This window comes from Convolutriloba macropyga, unplaced genomic scaffold (assembly GCF_964194025.1).
Source record: "Convolutriloba macropyga unplaced genomic scaffold, txConMacr16.3 SCAFFOLD_4509, whole genome shotgun sequence".
NCBI lineage: Eukaryota > Metazoa > Xenacoelomorpha > Acoela > Convolutidae > Convolutriloba > Convolutriloba macropyga.
Genome location: NW_027452925.1, coordinates 1 through 19,144, shown reverse-complemented (window position 1 = coordinate 19,144; position 19,144 = coordinate 1). Strand labels below are relative to the sequence as shown.

The window sequence follows — 19,144 nt, the reverse complement described above, 5'->3', positions numbered from 1 at the left end:
GTTATTTGTGTCTAATGATTTTCAAACATTCGAAAATTTTGCAGGCGCAAAGGAGCAAAAACAATAAGACGAGAAGTGAGCAATCATTTTTGACCTGTGGAAAATACACTCCATAAAAGTGTTGCAGTTAAATACTGTTGCTTTGACAACAACTTTTTCATTGAATTTTAACAACAAAAAACTTAGATTAACAAGTTTTTTGCGGAAATGAAGTTTGAATATATATATATATATATATATATATATATATATATATATAAATATTATATCTGTATATATATATATATATATATATATATATATATATATATATATATATATATATACTTGTGCTCCACAACATAAAAAAATATTGATTATAATGTTTTATGTCTCATGTTTTCATGTCTATATATTTTATACTCTTATGTGTTTATGTGTACGAACTGTCAGAAAGATTGTGGCATTCTTGTCATTCTTGTGTACGCGTTCATGTAAAACTACAGCTTCATGATTTTAGAGCTCATTATATTGATTTTGAAAAGTTATATCTTTCATAAAAAGCAAAAATGGCGTATCTTGCTTTGCAATGCAAATATTGGATGTTTCTCTCACGCGTTTTACTTTGATTTACTATGAGTTCACTTTGGTTTGAAAAACGAAGTAACTGTGAAGCAGTGTTGATAAGAGTTCGAGGTCAGATGGTATACATACACCTCTTTTAATATTTCAGCTGTGTATTTGCTTTAAACAACCGTGAGCTCAAAATTGATGAATACTTGAAACTTTTCACATAAAAATCATTTTTGTTTTGCTATTTAACAATTATATGTTCAATTGAACAAACCCCTGCGCTCTCAAAGAAAATTTCGAAGCGATGGATCCAATTTTTGCTCAGAAACCAATCAGGAATCCAGAAATAAAGAGGAAACAATTGTTCATAAACAACGAGTATGTGGATTGTGTTAGTGGAAAGACATTTGAGACTGTCAACCCAGCAACTGAAGAAGTAATTTGCATGGTAAGCGTTATCCTCTCAATAATACTATGTACTAGTCAGCAAAAACTTGTGATTTTAAGGCTTGCAAACATTTTTATTAAATCGGACCAAAATAGGTAAACCAATCTTTTTAAGGTAATTTTTGCAAAACTAGATTTTTAAATTTTTGAGATTTATAATTACAAAAAATTCCAAAAATTAGAGCCATAATTTAGATAATTTACTTGTTTTAAAAAATACCTAAAAATCTGGTTTATGCAGCCAAAAAATACCCCTTTAAGTATGAAACAAAGTTCATGAAATTTTTGGCCTAAAATGCCTAGAAGGTCAAATTTGTTATCTTTGCAGATCCAAGAAGGAGACAAAGCAGATGTTGACAAAGCCGTGGCAGCCGCAAGAGAAGCTATGAAGAGAAATTCACCTTGGCGAAAAATGAATCCCAATCAGAGAGGCAAAATCTTGAACAAAATTGCGGACATAATAGAGCGAGATTCCGCAATGATTGCATCGGTGGAGGTCATTGATAACGGGAAGCCTTTCTTCATGGCTCTGTATGACGTTCTCACTGGCATAAATATGTTCAGGTTTGTGACCAGAGAAGCTTTCAAAGAGCTGAACATTATTCACAGTCAATCTCAAATGTGAAAAGCAGAAGAATGCGAAATTTTGAAACTACTATCTAATGCTTAATCAAAGTGGTTAAGAGTCACTCTAATTTGTTTTGACTTGAGCCCCATAGTCTACGCACTAGTCAAGACCTCACAATTGAGCAGCAGTAAAATGCTTTTCATAACTGGCTTTTCTATTATAAAATTAAAAATTCTTCATATTTGATAATTTTCGTTGAAATAAAACTTTCCCAGTAAAACAAAACCTAAAAACACTTGCAAAAACTTAAAATACCTTGCCAAAATCTTTGTTTTTAGGAAAAGTGGCTCCAAAAATGAGTCTTTAGCCCCCTTTATCTAAACTTTCTGGAGGCACAGACGTTAATGTTGCTGACACAAAGTTTTTAACTGAGATGCAACTATTTCTTATTTGGCTTCTGGAGAGTGCCAAAGAAGTCATAATTTGTCGGTGTTTGCTAACATAAATCGATATCTGTCCAGAATCCATCGTTTTTGTTATAATAGGATTTTGTTGCCACAATTTTTGTTGAAAAAATTATTTAGAACCACCACAATCATTTTATTACACTCTACGGTAGCAAGGCTAGTTTTGGCTTATACGTGCTTTTCAGAGTAAGGAAAAAAATTGTGCTAAGGCGCATTTAGTTTTAAAGTATTTTTGTATTACTTATGTCAAACAGAGATAAAAATTTTTATCATATTTACGTAAAAGTAAATTCAATAAAATCATATTATATTTCAGAGGAATGCAAATCGTTTTTATGGTCTCGACAAAGTGTTTTCATAAACTTTTTAGGAACTGCTCAGTTTAGCTTGCATTTGTTGTTCTTTTTATAGCTTTATAATTTAGTCCCGTTAATCAAAGGATAAGTTGGATTCGCAGAGATGTAAATGTGAACCTATATAACGCTTTTAATAGATAGCTAATGGGTCTTATGACTTTGAATATAATTATTTTAAGTAAAGCTTGTTCTCAATGATGATATGCCCCATCCTCTTTCTTGCGAAATTAAAACTTAAATCTGCAGTCATTGTATGTTTTAACTAACCTTTTAATGGCTTTGATACTACGAAATTTTACAAGTTTTTTTTATTGTTCATCAATTGCTCATTTTTGAGCTTTTGTGTATTGTTTTTTTCTCTTTGATTACAAGTTCCAATGTTGTTGAAAGATGGCCTACGATAATATTTGAGCATATTTTATGCTCTTATCAGAGTTTAATAACGTCCCATTGATGTTCAACTTCAACATTGTGTGCTTTGGTAAATAGTTTGCAAATTTTTTTTCGATGGCATTTGTTTTAATTGGAGGTCTTTTGACTATGCTTAAGAAAACACAGCTGCCATTTGTTCCCCAAGTAGAAAACACAGCTGCTATTTTGCTTCAAAATAATCTGCTTTGAAATTCGTGCGTCTTTTTAATCTTCATTTTGTGAAAATGTAACTCAGTCTCGATAGTGAAAGATCCCATTTAACTTCATGTGACTCGAAAATTGATATTCCTTGTTATAGTTTTTAACTGATGTATTTCTATGCGTTTTCATAAAAACCTTGAGTTCTGATACTGGTCAAAAGGTGTGTTTTTTGTTGAATTTTTACATATCGTCTTTAAAAACAGGCTTCGTTGATAATCCACTGAACTGTAAAAGGTAAGTGAAAAAGTTTTTTAGTCAAAATATATCGGTTTTAGTGGATTCCACAATTTGTGTTTTTTTTCTTAAAATTCTCGTAAATTGTTGTGTTCTGCTTGTAATTTTTTTTCATTTCTTGTCAAATGACTTAGTCTAAACAATCACATGTCCGATTCAATTTCTGTGAAGTGACATGTGAATTTATCTAATTCTTTAAAAAAAAAACATGATTGTTAAGAATTGACATAAATTGCTATTGAAAAAACCAAGGACATTTTGGAACCTTGACTTTTATGCTCCAATTTTTATCGGATTGTTATATAGTCTCATTAAAATCAGCTTTAATCTGCTTTCTATTGAAGCACAGAAATATTTGTTCAATTTAGGATTTTGCTCAAATTATATTTTTGTTGCCATTTCTGTTTCCAAATGTGTCTTTAAAATAGATATTCATTTTTTGGCCAAAATCAATGTTTTGTTGATAAAATTTTGATATTGTCTTTTGTTGTTGTCTCAGTATTGGTAGGCCTCATCTGCGATCCAATCCAACACGAAAGTTTTTTAATGTTCAGTTGACAACGATGTTTCTGATATACCTATTATTTTCGAAGAGTACTTGAATTTTTGAACAGATTTCATCTGCTCCTTATTTTTGAGACAATTAATTCGTAACTTAATTCATAGAATGTTTAATTGTTAGTCATAGACGATTGTCAATTAAAAGATAATAATTGAAATGGTTGAAAAATACGCTACAAAATAGTTAATTATCACTAAAAAGTTCTGATCCGAAATGACCAGTCAAATGCGCAACTTAGCTTTGGAAAAAAAGCTGTGTGTTGAGTTTTTTAAGTCCTTTGATGTTTTAAGTTTTAAAACTTTGACATGTTTTCACCAACGCTCACTAAATTATATGATCAGACTTCTTTCAAGAAAAAACATAATGCATAATGAAAAAATTTTTTTAATTAGCAGGAACATTTCGATTTGATAGCCAAAATGCAGCAAGTGGTTTTCCAATGAGCAATTTCTGTCTTAATACGAAGCTCAATTTTGTATCAAGAGTAATAAGGGTTTTGAGCATGGCAGTAGAACATCAACGCGATCTGAATGATTAAATTATCTTTTCAAATCAAAATAATTAACTAAGCATTCATTTTTCGAGATGACAAATCCCTCTGTTCATTTTTTTATGTTTAACTAAGATTTCATTTGTTAATATGAACTATGTCGTTTTTTCCCAAACGCTCTATTTAAATTGCATATCTGTGCTCGTTTTGAAGAATATTGAATTTAGACATTGTAAAAAGAATTTTGCCCCATTATAAAAATTGTATTCTTTAATGTAAAATAACGTATCTTGCTTCACAATCGATCATGTCAGTATCATCAGTTCAATTCGAATCACAATGAAATCATTTTCGCTACCTTCTATTGAAAAAAAGTTAAACCTATTTCTCCTGTTGTTGATGACAAATTTTTCCAATATTTGTCCCCACTCCATTCTTTTTTATTGCCTCTACTCCGTGAAAGGCAAATTCTTCAAAGAAAGTTCTCTTCAAACGATAAAGATTCAACAGTTTGCTATATTTTTATATGCGCCTATAACCTAGCGTTTCTTGCAACCGTCTAAATTGAAAGCTAGCTTCGCTACTGTTCATACGGTTCATACTTTAAGTCCTCAGCAGCTGGCACGGCAAAACTCCCAATATTCCACCACAATTGTGATAGGGCACTGTTGTAAAAGATTAGTGCGTGCGATAACATCCAATGGGGCTGGATGACCCACATTCCATGCAGGTAAGAATATGTCATCTTGCCCAGTGTTGAGCTGTTGTCGGGTAGTAAACTTTTCTGCTAACAGATGGGTGAAAAATTACTTGCCGAGGAATTTGACCTGATTTTGTCTGGTATACAATCATTACGCGCGATCATATAACCCTAACCAAGAGATGACAAGGCATGATTGTTCATTAGATCCAGTCGGAGAGATATGTAAAGAAGGCGTTTTCCTTGTTCTTGTACAATCTGACACCCAGTCCATATTCAATGCAGCACGAAGCTAATTTGGAGATAAAATTGGCCACAGAGCTGCAGATAACCGGCCACTTGATTGTCGCAGATGAACAAAGCAAACTTTTTTCCATAGTTGAAATGCTTTGAATGACAAAAACGAAAAAAAAATGAAATTCTCGACAAAGATGTGACTCAAGATTTGCCAGCTATCTTCTAAAACTTTTTCAAGACACACCAAACCAAAAATTTGTCCCCACTCCAGACCTGACAACAATTAATACCTATTTCAAGATGTGTAAACTCTAAAGTCTTGACATTAACATTGCATGAGGGAGATGAGAGAACTTGAATACATCTTGATAAATGAAACTCGGATTCAACATTTAAGTTGAGCAATTTAAAATTGCTTGACGTTTTCCAACCGAGTCAAAGTTTGATACTGCACCAGATCTAAAATGTATGAAAAAAAAACTTCACATTGGACAAATTTTATTTAGAAGACAGATGCACTGGGCTTCTATGTCATCAAACCTTTAGTGTTTTTATTCTTATATCTCCAAACTGTTTGGCAAACTGTTTGAAAAATCAGATGTAACTGCAGCTTATAAATGTTGGAGTTCGCAATTTGGCGCAATGAAAAGTAAAAATGTTTCCAGGTATTGCGCCGGCTACTGTGACAAAATCGAGGGAAGAACTCTGGCCATGGAGGATGGCAAAATGGGATTCACCAAATACGACCCAGTTGGGGTGGTGGGTGCAATCACCCCGTGGAATTTTCCCTTCATGATGACATGCATGAAACTTAGTCAGGTGAAATTCCTAAACTTTATTACTAATGTGACTTAACACAAAAGTGGGTAACATTTAAACATACTCCTAAAATTTTTCACACTCCATCTTTTCATATTGCTCATTGCATTCATTATTTTATTGAGGGGTCAGAATAGGCGTGGAGACAGTTTAACTAATCAGCTTATCGTGTCTATTGTGAAATGGTGCCACTACTGGAATTTATTTCCAGCTCTGTTAAGTTCAAACATTAATTGATAGCGCAAACTATTACCCAAAGAGTCGAAATTCGACATACATTGATGGCGCAAAACTTGAAAAACTCCTCGAAGAATTTGAAAAGGCACAATTTCTTATGGTACGATTAATATGATTGGTGTTAAATTGAGAAAATGAGCCACAGTTGATTGAAAAGACACAATTAAGGAAAACAGCTAAAAGACTTTCCGGTGAAGTGTGGAAATCAATTGGTCAACAATTTGACCTACAGATCGAAAGCGTCACTGAGCTCGGTGTTGTTATTGTATATGCATACTTCAGACGGAACATCAGAGTTCATAGTGAACAGTCGGTTAACCTTTAACAAAAATAATCAAACTTTAAACGTTTAAAGCTATGCGATCCGAGATTCTTCTCTGGTTGAATATGACCTCTAACTTCTAAAACACCTTGTGCTTTTTTCAAAGTTTTTCTGTACAAACTTTGTAATAGAAGGTTTTCTTCTATTGTCTGTAGGTTGTCATCAGTCTGTGCGGTGAGTAATTGTAAACAAGATGTGAGATACCTTAATAGAGAAAATAAGACCTCAAAAATTTAGTAGAGATGCAAAACGAATTTCAAAAAAAATTCAACCATTAAGAAATGAAAAATTGATTACCTGCACAAATAAATTACTCTGGAAAAGACAGATTATTAATCATGAATCCACTTATTTTGCGAATAGTGTAAAAAAAACAACAGACATCTGAATTCGAAAAATCTATTAAATAATATCAAAAAATGTTCTTTTGTCCCAGAAACTGTAAGAGAGAACATTTTGAATTCAATTATTTGTTAATTTTTAAATAGCAGAGACAATAACTGATATCTACAAAAACAAAGAGCACCTAAAAACCAGAAAATTCACATGATTAAAGAGAGCATCTATCTTAAGAAACCACTACCTAGACGCGGGACTGCTCAAATGTTGAAGCTAAGAAACAAGACTTTGTTGTCAGTAGAAACAAGTTCGTTGTTTCTGTTTTTGTCGGCCATATTCAATGAACGCAGATTTCATTAGAGTTACCAAACCAGAAAGATCGACGCTTTGAACGCCATTGAAAGTAAACGGCACTGCAACAATACAACTATGACGCTGATACATCTCCAGCTGCCAAAAATGAATTTGAGACCATTAAATCATTTCAAAAATAAGACAATTCCAAAAGTTAAAGTAAAGCTCATTGAATACTGTCCTGAAATACTAATCAACTTAATAGTTTGCTTTTAAAGTTAAAAAATTCAGTTTTCAAACAAAAAATTGAAATCAAAGTTGTTTGTATCGATGATGCCTTGAATGCTATGTACCCTCTGTTACTTTAGGTTTATGGTTTTGTTGCTGCCTAAATTATTTTAAAAAATCGAATTAAAAGAACAATTATTTATTAAAAAAACGTCTCTTCGGTGGTACCGTGCTTGTGAATTCTGCAAGCAAGTTTTAAACTAATTTTTAAACTGTTTAGAAATTTACCAGTTCTAAGTTTAAAACAGGAGCTTCAAACGGAAAGGGCGTTCAAGGATTTACAATCCTAGAGAAATGTTTTCCTTTTATGTGTTTTTCATTTAGTTTTCTGCCACCAGTTGTTGTTGCGTAGTCACAACACTTCGTTCTTTTTATAAGGCTCGTTATTGACAATTTATCTGTGGGTCACAAAGAAAACTGTAACTGTTACAACGAAAAAGACAAAGGTCGAAAAAGAGCAGATCCTTATTGACTTGATCTTGAGTGTCTGCAATGTATAAAACTCCGTAATGAACTGATTTTTTATCGAAACAATGTCTTGGGTTAAACTTGAAAAATGTAATTTTCTGAGAAAAAAAACCTCGGCTTTGGATAAGCGACTTAAGATAATTGACAAATGTAACAAACACAGAACTCGCCTTTTGTGCATTAATGTTTTGATCTTCATACTTCCAAAGGAGAACAGGAAACCTTAATGGAATGAACAACTGAGTCAAGAAATTGAAGCTAAAAATAACTCGGTTTAAAAACGTTTTTGAAAGAGAAGAAACGCTTGGCTTACGAAATATATAACATCAAATGCAAAACGTACAAAAAACTTCAAAAACAAACAAAATCAAAATTTTCTTTCCAATGAAAATTTTTACAGGCGCATGGAACGCCTATCAGATTTTATAAAAAAAATAAAACTTTTTAAGGAAATCAAATGCAAAAAATGAACATTTTACAAGGATCAACATTAGAAGAGGCCATTTTATACCACTTGGACAAACTGCAAGAAAAAAATAGACATAAAAATTGCTTGAAATGTGAAATTTGCTAAACGAAACAATCCATGTGTCTCCATAAAACTACAGAAAACTTTTTAAACTTTCAAAACAACTCTGTTAACAATTACAGTGGGGACTGTTATGTTTGAATTTACTGCCGCTATATAATTTGGTTCAGCAAATGTTTTGACACGGATGTTTACCAATTTTCTTACGAAAATGCTGTTTTTCCTACCTTTTACGAAATGTTTTGGTTATGTGTTCAGTGATCTTGATTTCATTTTTTCATTGGGTAATCAAAAGTTCGTGCACACTTCCTGCAAGTATTAAAGTTATCTCCAGTATAGACCTGATATATACCTCAATAATTTGAGAGAACTTCAATGCTTGGTAGTTGACCTATGGAACTAGTTGTTCCGACCCTATTGAGGGGGAGGAACTATATACTCAAATGGGTTTTTTGTTCACTCATTTTGGCCGATCGATATATTAACCGTAGAGAGTTGAGACTGATATCATTAGAAAGCTTGTCCAGTGTAGAATATAGAATTAAAAAGATTTTTTTGATTTTCGTTTTTTACAGGGAGTTATCGAGGTTTAAACTTTTCAGAAAATAGAGTGAATTCCGTTGATTCCGTTTTCGACAAAAAGTTCGCCAATTTTACTTAACTTTGTTAAAACTTTAAAAGAAAGTGTGTATTGATTTTATTGTTAGAGACGAAAAACATATTCTTGGCTATTTTTTTATTTTGTCAAAAATTCTGGCTAAATATTTCAAAATTCAGAGTTTTTCATCAAAAACAGCACGAAATAAGTTTCTTTGGTCCACTTTGATTAAATTTGCAGGAAGTACACACCCTAAAACCACTAAAACATTCTTTGTAGACTCAAAATTGGGCTATTTCTACTTCAACTTCCGATGCTAGTGCTTCGTAACTAAAACTTTGCCGTTTTCTGCTAACTCTACTCGTTGGTTATCAATAACGCGGCATTTATTTTTGATTTTTGACTACCAAAAAATCAATATCTACAACACCCGAAACAAGTGTTCTTAATGGACGAAAAGCATTAGCAGGGCTAGTTTTGGAGCAATCTCGGACTGTTACAATCCAAAAATAGTTCGGATTGTAATCAGTCGGTCTTTATATAAAAAAAAATTCTGTATTTTTTATATTAATTAAATAAAAGAAAATTTCAATTCAAAGCTCACTATTGATATTTCCAATTGACTTCCTAATTGGATCCAAATTAGTTTGTCTAGTTCAATACTTGAAAGTTTATGGTCGTTTGACTTTTAAAACTTTGGTTTTTAAATAAATAATGGCTTATTGAACTTTGCCTCCATTTCTCTCTTAACTTCGTGAACTTGTAGATTAGTGTCAGCAATGGAAAGGTGCTTCCTCTTTCTGCTCAATTCAAATTCAATCTTCATTGCGGTTTTACGCCTTAAGTTATAGTTTTCTTGCTTTGATACTACCAGATTTAAATTTTTCATTTTTTTAGGTACTTGCCCAATTTTCACATTTTCTAATTTTGCCAAATTGTCACGCTATTGAAAGTTGAAATATCACGTTGTTGGCATTCATAATTGATAATATTATAATCCCTAAAGATAGACATTATGGTTTTAACGGCTTCAACACTACTTTCTCGAAGAATTTAACAGAATTTTTCAACTTTTTACTTTGTCTTTTTAGTCGTTTGAAAATTTCTGTACAATGACACTGTTTCGTTGACTTTTCATGGAAAAATAGACAAGCTGATTTTATTAGATAGCTGATGGCTTTCGACTCTTTGAAAACAATCGTTTTCCAAAATAAACAAAACTCATATAAACTACACATTTTTGTTCCTTTTGTTTTCTGTTTGTTAACTAGTCTCATTAATTGTCGGCCAAATAAGACAATACTGTTGTCAAGAGAGATTGTCAGAAAAAAATTTGTGTCACAAAATGTAATGTTTTTTAAGGACTTCACTGACTCGGTCACGGGTTTTCCACAAAAAAAAATGAATTAATTTTTGATTTTAGTCGTTTTTGACATTCCTTTTGTAGACGTAAGACATAATCTGGATAATTGCAGGTCTCAAGGAAGGGCTTCCTTTGGACGAATAAACAAAACCTATTAAATCATTCCATTTTGTAATTAATGGCTTTCACCTCTATGCAAACAATTTTTTTCGAAAGAATTAAATATGACCTAATTTTGCCTTTTTCTTTTTGTCTACTTCTTACCTAGTATCAGTAATAAGAGGTCACATAATACCTTATCAGTGTTGGCCAAAGCTGAAACGAAAATTATTTTGAGGGCCAAAGTAAGGCTTTACGGCTTCGAACGCGCTTTCTGACAAGTTTTAACTGATTTTTTTTTGTTCTCTATTTGTTGTTCGTTTTATAACCGCATAAAAAATTGAAAACAGACAGTTCTCAATTCCTTATATAGAATCATTGGAAATTGTAAACCTATGGGACATTTTATTTTACTTCCTATGCCTTTCATTACTTTGAAATTAATTGTTTTTTAAAAAAATATATAAGCGAAATTTTCAACTTGTTTTCAACTGATTTTAACTGTTTTTGTTTTTTTTGTCCAATTGTTACCAAGCCTTATTAATGGCTTTTCCCATATCTTTTACAAGTTATTTTATATAGAGTTAATTTTATCTGACACTATTTCGGCCCTGTTTTTAAATTTTGTTTTTTATTGAATTTGTTTTGAATTTTGAATTTTGTTTTGAATGAATTTTGTTTTTAAGGTTTTGAGGTAATTCATGTTTGTTGTTGTTGTTGGTGGTGGTGTTTATTTTGCTGTTCGTATTGACCCGCTTTCTTAATAATGGCATATCTCATCAATCTAATGCATCATTTTTTTTACTCCACTGAGTTATTCACTTTGGAGGCTATCTTTTCGTTCATACACCAATCTTTTTTTTATAGCTGCGAAGCCTTAAGCTGAGCGGAGCTGTATTGCGGTGGTCTTTGTTTTTTTTTGTTTTGTAGTCTGACGCTCTTTTTGTTTTACATTTGTCCACACACCAAAACTGAAAAAGTCAAAATTTTTGAATGATTTCTTCCTCTCACTAACAGTGTTTGCGCGCGTGACGTCATTTCTCACTCTCTCTAGAAAAACATGACTTACCCGACTCAATAAAAAGACTTTTGCACTTTAAAACTTAAGCTCAATTTCAATTAGTTAAAGGTCAAAGGAACTCATATGTGCAGTAAAGCTCCCTAATAAAAGGATTCTCTGGAATGAACTTCAACGAGCTTTATCAATTTATCGCTGAATGTTTTTTACATAGCTTTTTGAGCGGCGTCGATTTTTTTTTCACATTATCTCTGTATCGGTTTCATCTGTTTTATTTGGCACGCAAGTCTATTATTTCGCAGCTATTCCGGTAATCTGCCGGCTATGTTTGAAAATTATTGAAATTTTGGGTTTTTCTATCTGTTCCTCATTTGGTAGACAACTATGCCAAAACTGTGGATGAGCGGGGTCGGAACTTTATGTGCAATTGCACATTACCGAGCCTCCTTGTTTGATTTTATACTCTGATCATAACGTGATTTCAATATCTGGTGCTAATGTTGTAACAGACAACAAACATCAAGTTGAAAAAAAAAACAAAATGCACTTCTTTGTGAATACTAGAAACAACCTATATTGAATTTTTAAAAAACTCGAGAGCTTTGGTAAATCAAATTTGGACAGTGGAAATATACAAATACCAATAAATGACCGGACGATTAAGAACGTTGACACTACTGGTTACGGAAAGAATACATACTTGTGAATAATTCTCCAGGAACCACGCGAGAACGTATTTTGTATTGTATTTTTATGCTCTACATATAGTTTATTATGGCAGGTAGTATAATTAAAGCTGCCAAATGTTGTACTAAATTGATTGTCCAACACGAAAATCTTTTCTGTGGAGTTTTTTCTACGAGTAATGTGTATTTTTATTTGAAATGAAAACATTCAATAAAAATAGTTTTTTCTTAAGAGGAGGTAAATTGGACTGTTTGGAAACACAAATTTTTCTTTATAAATTCTTAAAGGTATTAAAACTATTACGGACATTTTGTAAACACTAAAATTATCTCATTTTAACCAAATAGACAAGAATATGACTGTTAAGGAAGCATTTTTAATGCGGAGTTAATAAAAAAATATCTCAAATTCATTAAACTTTAAGGTGATAAAAAGGTACAATTTTGAATTGTTAGAACCGTGTTATTATATACATCGCAAAAACTGAAAGTTTGTTCCGTCGAGCAGAGAATAATTTCTAGGAGATTTTTAAGTTTTATTCTTAATGAGTTCTTGGGAATGAGATTTCGGCAGCAGTACTGCGAAAATGAGCCCCTGTTTTGTAACTATCCCGATTGTAAAGGTAAATTTTTAAAGGATTCGTCAGAAAGTTTTAAGAAGCTAGCTTTGAAATATAACGGTTATCGGCAGAATGGCTAGTTTTGCCGTTCTGCCGAAAAAAAATAGTTACTTTTTAACCAGATTTTTCATTTTTTTAAATATTTTTACTATTTTAGTATTGTTTTGTATTTTACAATTTTAGTTTTGCTTAAATAAGTTGAATGATTTGATATTTAGTGTTTTTTAGCAATTCAATCGTGCTGAGACGGTAAGTCTAACATTTTAATTGTTTTAATAAGTTATCAAGAGTTACATTTTGCGCCACTGATGTCACGTTGCAGAAATGAACAGTACTTTTATTATCCAAATTTTTTGTTGAAATAAATTTGTTAATTTGGTTGAGTTAATGCAAAAGGTATTTGAGCAACCAATTATATGTTTTTCCTTATTTTTTTTCAAATTTTGTCCGTTTCAGGGAATGAGGGTTCAGCTCTGCAAAAGCTTAAGACAAAAAAAAGTTTTCAAGAAAACTTTCTATACAAAACTAAAAAGAAATTTATCTGACACTTCATTTCTTCGCCTGTAATTTACTAGTTGGCTAGTGTTGCTATGTCAATTTTCTTCTGTAATTTAAAATTGTTACCTCAACAATGTTCAAGAGCATATTCCTCTGAGTAATTGATCTTGGTTCAATATCAGTACATGATCTATAAAAAGACATTACAAAATTACCTTGCTTATTTAGCAGCTGTTTTTTATAATGCAGAGTATGGAAGTTTTAAAAAACATAAAAAACTGAACGCAATTTTGGTCGCAACGTTCCAAGCCACCACAATTCAAACCAAAATTGATCCACGATGCATATATTTCAGAGTCTGTGTGCTGGGAACGCAGTTGTGTGCAAACCTCCTGAGCAGACTCCTCTCACAACTCTTATGTTTGGAGACATTGCCATTGAAGCAGGAATTCCTCCAGGTAAAAGTTCACTTATTTGTCATTACCAAAAATGTATTGTCATCAAGTAATCAGTGCATTTCTGTTTTAAGTGTCTTCAAGAAAAGGACTGATTGAGCTAAAAAAATTTATCAATAAAATCATCTGAGTCGACCATAATGTGGTAACTGAGACAAACTTTAACTTATTTTATACAATTTAAGAACTATAATGCAATTCAAGCCAGGTTCCAACAAAATTTGTTTTCAATTTTCAAAAAAAAAAGTTTTCAGAACGTCATATGAATAGAGCTGTTGTTTTTATAGATGTAATAGTTATATGGCACTGTTCTTTATAAAGTCTGGGAAATCTTGCTGTACAGTTATTTCGTGGTGATCCAAGGTTATATTGTGATTCAAATCTCTTCACTCATTGAAAATCACTTTTCAACATCATTATAAGGAGATAAATTAGAATTAGAAAATGAAAAATGAGAAAAGTTTCTTGAACTTCAAATAGAAACAATTTCGTTTTTTTTCTGAAATTATAACTTTTCATGTTTTTACCGTCTTATTCCCAGGATATGTTTTCTTTTTATTCAAAGGTGTGCTGAATATAGTACCTGGTTATGGACCCACAGCTGGTGCTGCCATCACAGAGCATCCCGACGTCAACAAGGTGTCCTTCACTGGCTCAACAGAAGTGGGACGCATCATCCAGATTGCATCCGGAACTTCTAATTTGAAAAGGGTCACGCTGGAATTAGGCGGCAAGTGTGCCCTCATCATTGGAAAAACTGCTGATTTAGGAACAGTTTTCTAACTAAAAAAAACGAGTTCTTAAATATGCATTAATTATGAAAACAAGTTCCGCTCACTTTTAAAGAGGGAAGAAGACTCGTGATCGCTTGAATCGGAAAAACGCTATTATTCCTGATAGCTGATTATTGTTCAACATTGTTTGCTGATTGTTTTTTAGATCCATTTGTGTTAGTTTGGTAAATTTTTATCATTTGAGATTTTTTTCTGGAAATGAGAAATCATGAAGTTGTCTTCAGTCTTCGTAAATTGAAGCAATTAATTTGTAAAGCAACCCTGGAGAAAATGGAATATTTTTTGTGCTTCAGGCTAATAGAAGATTATATATTTTTTTGTTGATTCAGGAAATGTTTTTAATTTTCTTTGGTTGCTTCACGATCTTTTTTGATCAAAAATTATTGTTTTATTTTACCGTCTTTTTGACGACCGGGGAGTATACGTTTCAACGAGAGTTCTGTTCTGGGCTGTGAAAAGTAGCTTAAAATTTTTTGGGCAGCAGTTTCGTAACTTATGGTAGTTCATTGGCGTTTTGTGGCTGTACTTCTTCATGCAAACTTAAATAAATGATTTTCACGGTTTAGTTTTTTTGAGCCATTTTTTAGTTTTTTTAACTACTAGTTGCTAAGGGTAATTAAGAACAAATGTATAAAAAAGGCTGTGATCTTTATTTTAACTTGAGTGCAAATTATTTGCACTTTTGATCCTAGAATCTTGTAATGCAGTAATGCAGATTTAATAGTAATTATATGAAGAACCGCCAGAAAAGCTAAATATTGGCATTTTGTTTCTCATTTTGTGGGTATCATCCACAGTAATTATGAGGTGATGTAAAACTGAACAATTTTGGCACAAATTCGACAATATTCTTTAAATTAACAGCCAGAGCAGCCATATCAGCTATTATTCAACAAAAAAATTGTAATTTTCATTTCATATTGCTGCGTATTTTACTAATTTTTTGTTATACGATATTTGCCATCATGACAGGAACTTGGAAAAATTGAATAGAGAAAAAGTAAAAATTATTGGGGTCTGAGCGGGATTTACAAACCGTTATATTGATTTAGCCCCCTAAAGTTCGTGTTTCATGAGCTCTGTAGCCAATTTCGCTTCAAAAGACATTAAGAGCGTTGACATGAATTAAATTCTGGATCTTTTATCAAAATTAAACGAGTAAATTGCATCGCTTTCATGCAACGCGTCACTGTAATTCTAATGTTTTCAATTTCCCAAAGTATGAGTTTTAGGTGAGTTGCTTCAAACATTATCATCAATTTTCCCCGGTTTTATTGCAACATCTTGGAACTGAGATCGTCAACTTACTCGGAATTATTTTTAAGAGATTTAGATACCCTTCTGACTGTTGTACTTTGCAAGAAAAAATTTATGACAAAAAGTCAAAAAATAATATTAATAGACTGTTTGCTGTCCCAGTAATTAGGAAGTATCACCTGCGAGACCGCTTGAATTTTGATCGAAATGGCCAAAACAATTTCATATGCCTTGAACCTAACCGGAAATTAAAATATAGAAGTTTTTATGCTAAAAACAATTTTTGGATGAAATTGTTCATGTTTAATAAACTCGTTTTTCAGATGACAAATTTTAAAGATGGCCACGCTTTGTATTTTTTTCAATTTTCTTTGTTCAAATTTTCATTTTTGTGTTGTATTCTGGCTATTGATTTTTGATAAAGCATTTAATCAAATTTCATTTAAGATTATTTCAGTATTAGCAACTTTAATTGTGCGAATTGCAATCAAAATAACGTACTGAATATATGAAAATTGAAACTGTCAGACAGCTGAAAATCTATGACACTTCCAAGCCTTCCATTTTCTTCGACAAACCAAGAAAAAAAAATTGTAAGAAAAGATTTAGTTCTTCAATAACGGTCCGATGAAACAATTTATGTATGTCTCCGCAAAAGATATCAACAGACCAAAAATGAGATAACAAAAGAAGGCCAGATAGCTTCAAGTTTTCAGCCGACAAAAGTTTTTTAGAGTCTGAATAAATGTTTACGGTCTTCTTAGCCCGGGACAACTGCAGAAACTATACGGTGAGCTAGTCTTTGCTCAAGTAAAAACCTATTTATATTTTAATCAATTTTATCGACACAAAAAAGGCACAGAAAAATACTTCTGTTTAATTGAAAGAACAACTCCGAACTCCAAAGGATAACCCCTGAAACATCATCAAAAAATGTTAGCAAACTGTTTCGTTGACATTAGACAGCGTAATTCCAATTGCACAAAACGCGTGTTACGTCAATAGTGGCCAAATGTGCATTGCTTTAACAAGGACTTTTGTTCATGAGGATGTTTATGACGAGTTTGTACGTAAAAGTACCGAACTGGCTATACAAACCCGAGACAAGTTTGGAGACCCGTTTGGTGAAGGGATCATGTTCGGACCCCAAATTGACAAAATCCAGTTTGACAAAATTATGGACTTGATAGAGTCGGGCATGAAGGAAGGCGCGAAGCTGGAGTGTGGCGGGAAACGAATGAATGACACGGCATGATATAGCTGACATCGTTAAAAAAAATAGCACGTTTTGTTTTTATTTGAATTCATAAGGAAGATTGGGTTCGCTATAGCTGTTTGTTTTTCTTGATATCTTTTGGGTTATTTATTGCTGTATATTTGGTTCTTGCTGTTCTTCTATTCTGTTTTTAAGGTGATGCTTTTGTCGGGGGTGGGGGGGTAATGGATTTCCTTTAGGAGATGGAGGGAGAAAGCACTACTGGGATAGAGGAATTGGGAAGCACTTAATCTGTGTTTCAGTAATATATTAAACAGTAATAAACATTGAAAATATACAGTAGAGGGTAACAAAATTTTAAAAAAAGAAAACTAACAATCAATCTCAATTCATTGAAAGGATATGTGTGCAAAACTTATGTACATAACTGAAAGTTTATTCCAAAATGCGATGTCAGCTTCATGTTTAAAAAGGGCTACTTTGTCGAGCCAACCGTATTCAGCAACGTACAGGACCACATGAGAATTGCCAAAGAGGAAATATTCGGACCAGTTCAACAAATCATCAAATTCTCAAGTATCGAAGAAGCGATCGATAGAGCTAACAACTCAACATACGGACTGGCTGCTGCTGTTTTTACAAATGATCTATCGGAAGCACTTTATGTGGCGAATGCTTTAGAATCGGGCCATGTATGGATTAATGATATTCTTTCTCTTCGCCCAAATACACCATTTGGGGGGTATAAACAGAGTGGAATCGGCCGTGAGCTGGGATGGGAAGGGTTGCTGAGTTATATGGAGCCGAAAACAATCATTATCAAAATGTAATAGGTGGTTATCAAATTTTGAATGGAGTACAGAAATTTTGATAATTATTGTATTATGCGACGAGATTTTGGTTTAAGGATTAGAACTCTATCTCAAACTCATTCGATATCTGTATAGTTGTCTATTTAATTTCATTCAAAGAAATACTCAACCAATCATACATGAAACCAAAACCACTTTGCCAAATTCAGAAGCAAAATGAATAATTTGAAGTAATTGTTAAGTGACTCTGCTTGAAGGCACTGAGAACTTCTGGCGTTTATCGAGAACCGCGAAGCGGTTCGAGATATTAAGTCAGAATTGCGAAGTGACTTCTGCAGAGTCACTTAACCATGCTTAACCTCACTTAACACGAAACGCGCACCTTTTAAAATGACGAAAGTCAACGGAAGTCAACTTCTGGCTAAGTAGCAACTTCTAGCATTTTAACTTCTGGCACTGCAGACTTTTGGCATTTCAAAATGTGCACGTCGGTGCCTTAAATGAAGTTATGAAAATTATTTGAATGGTTGTTCAAGATGTTATTATTTTACACTTGACGCTGTTTGTACCTTTTTGGTTTTTAGATAGATTTTCCACCCAATTAAGTTTTCTTCAACAGTCGCTGATACAGATACGAAGCTAAATTATTCTTAATAACACGAAATTAAGGGGATAAATTTTAGAAAGGCTCTCTTTTTCAGCTACAACAAGAAAAATGTCAAATTTTGTCTTCTGAGATAAGTTTTGTTTACAAACTTTAGTTTATAAATTAAAAATACAGTTACAAAATCTGCATTCCGTTGAATTTATCAAACAATGCCTACTCAACGTTTTAACATTATGCCTACTCAACAACAGTGTGCCTAACTTACTTTTTGAATAAAAACGTCATCCAAAATGTTGGTTTATTAAAAATTTACATAACGAAAGTTTCTCCAACCAACGTTGATATAAACAAAAAGCTACAACCGCCTCTTTTTCAATGAAATAAAATTGTTTTTTTTTCGTGAAAAAATCATTTTTTATCTACAACGAAAAAAATTGTCAAATCTTGGTCTCGTTTAATAGACATTATAACCACCAATTTTTGTTTACAAATTAGAAACAATATAAGTTTTTGCACTTTGTAGACACTATCAAGTCTCGATGTTATATAGTTCAAATTTGCACTCACTTAACAGCTTAG

The 19,144-nt window shown here is 32.4% G+C and overlaps 1 protein-coding gene across 1 annotated transcript; it reads left to right on the top strand.

Moving 5' to 3' along the window:
- Positions 1-652: 652 nt before the first annotated feature.
- LOC142357903 (aldehyde dehydrogenase 1A1-like) lies at positions 653-18,335 on the top strand. The gene is given in 7 exon segments (XM_075409393.1): positions 653-1,000; positions 1,328-1,563; positions 5,912-6,065; positions 13,780-13,882; positions 14,445-14,675; positions 16,893-17,179; positions 17,620-18,335. Coding segments are annotated over 7 exon segments (1,512 nt in total). The 5' UTR covers positions 653-856; the 3' UTR covers positions 17,977-18,335.
- The last annotated feature ends 809 nt before the right edge of the window (positions 18,336-19,144 follow it).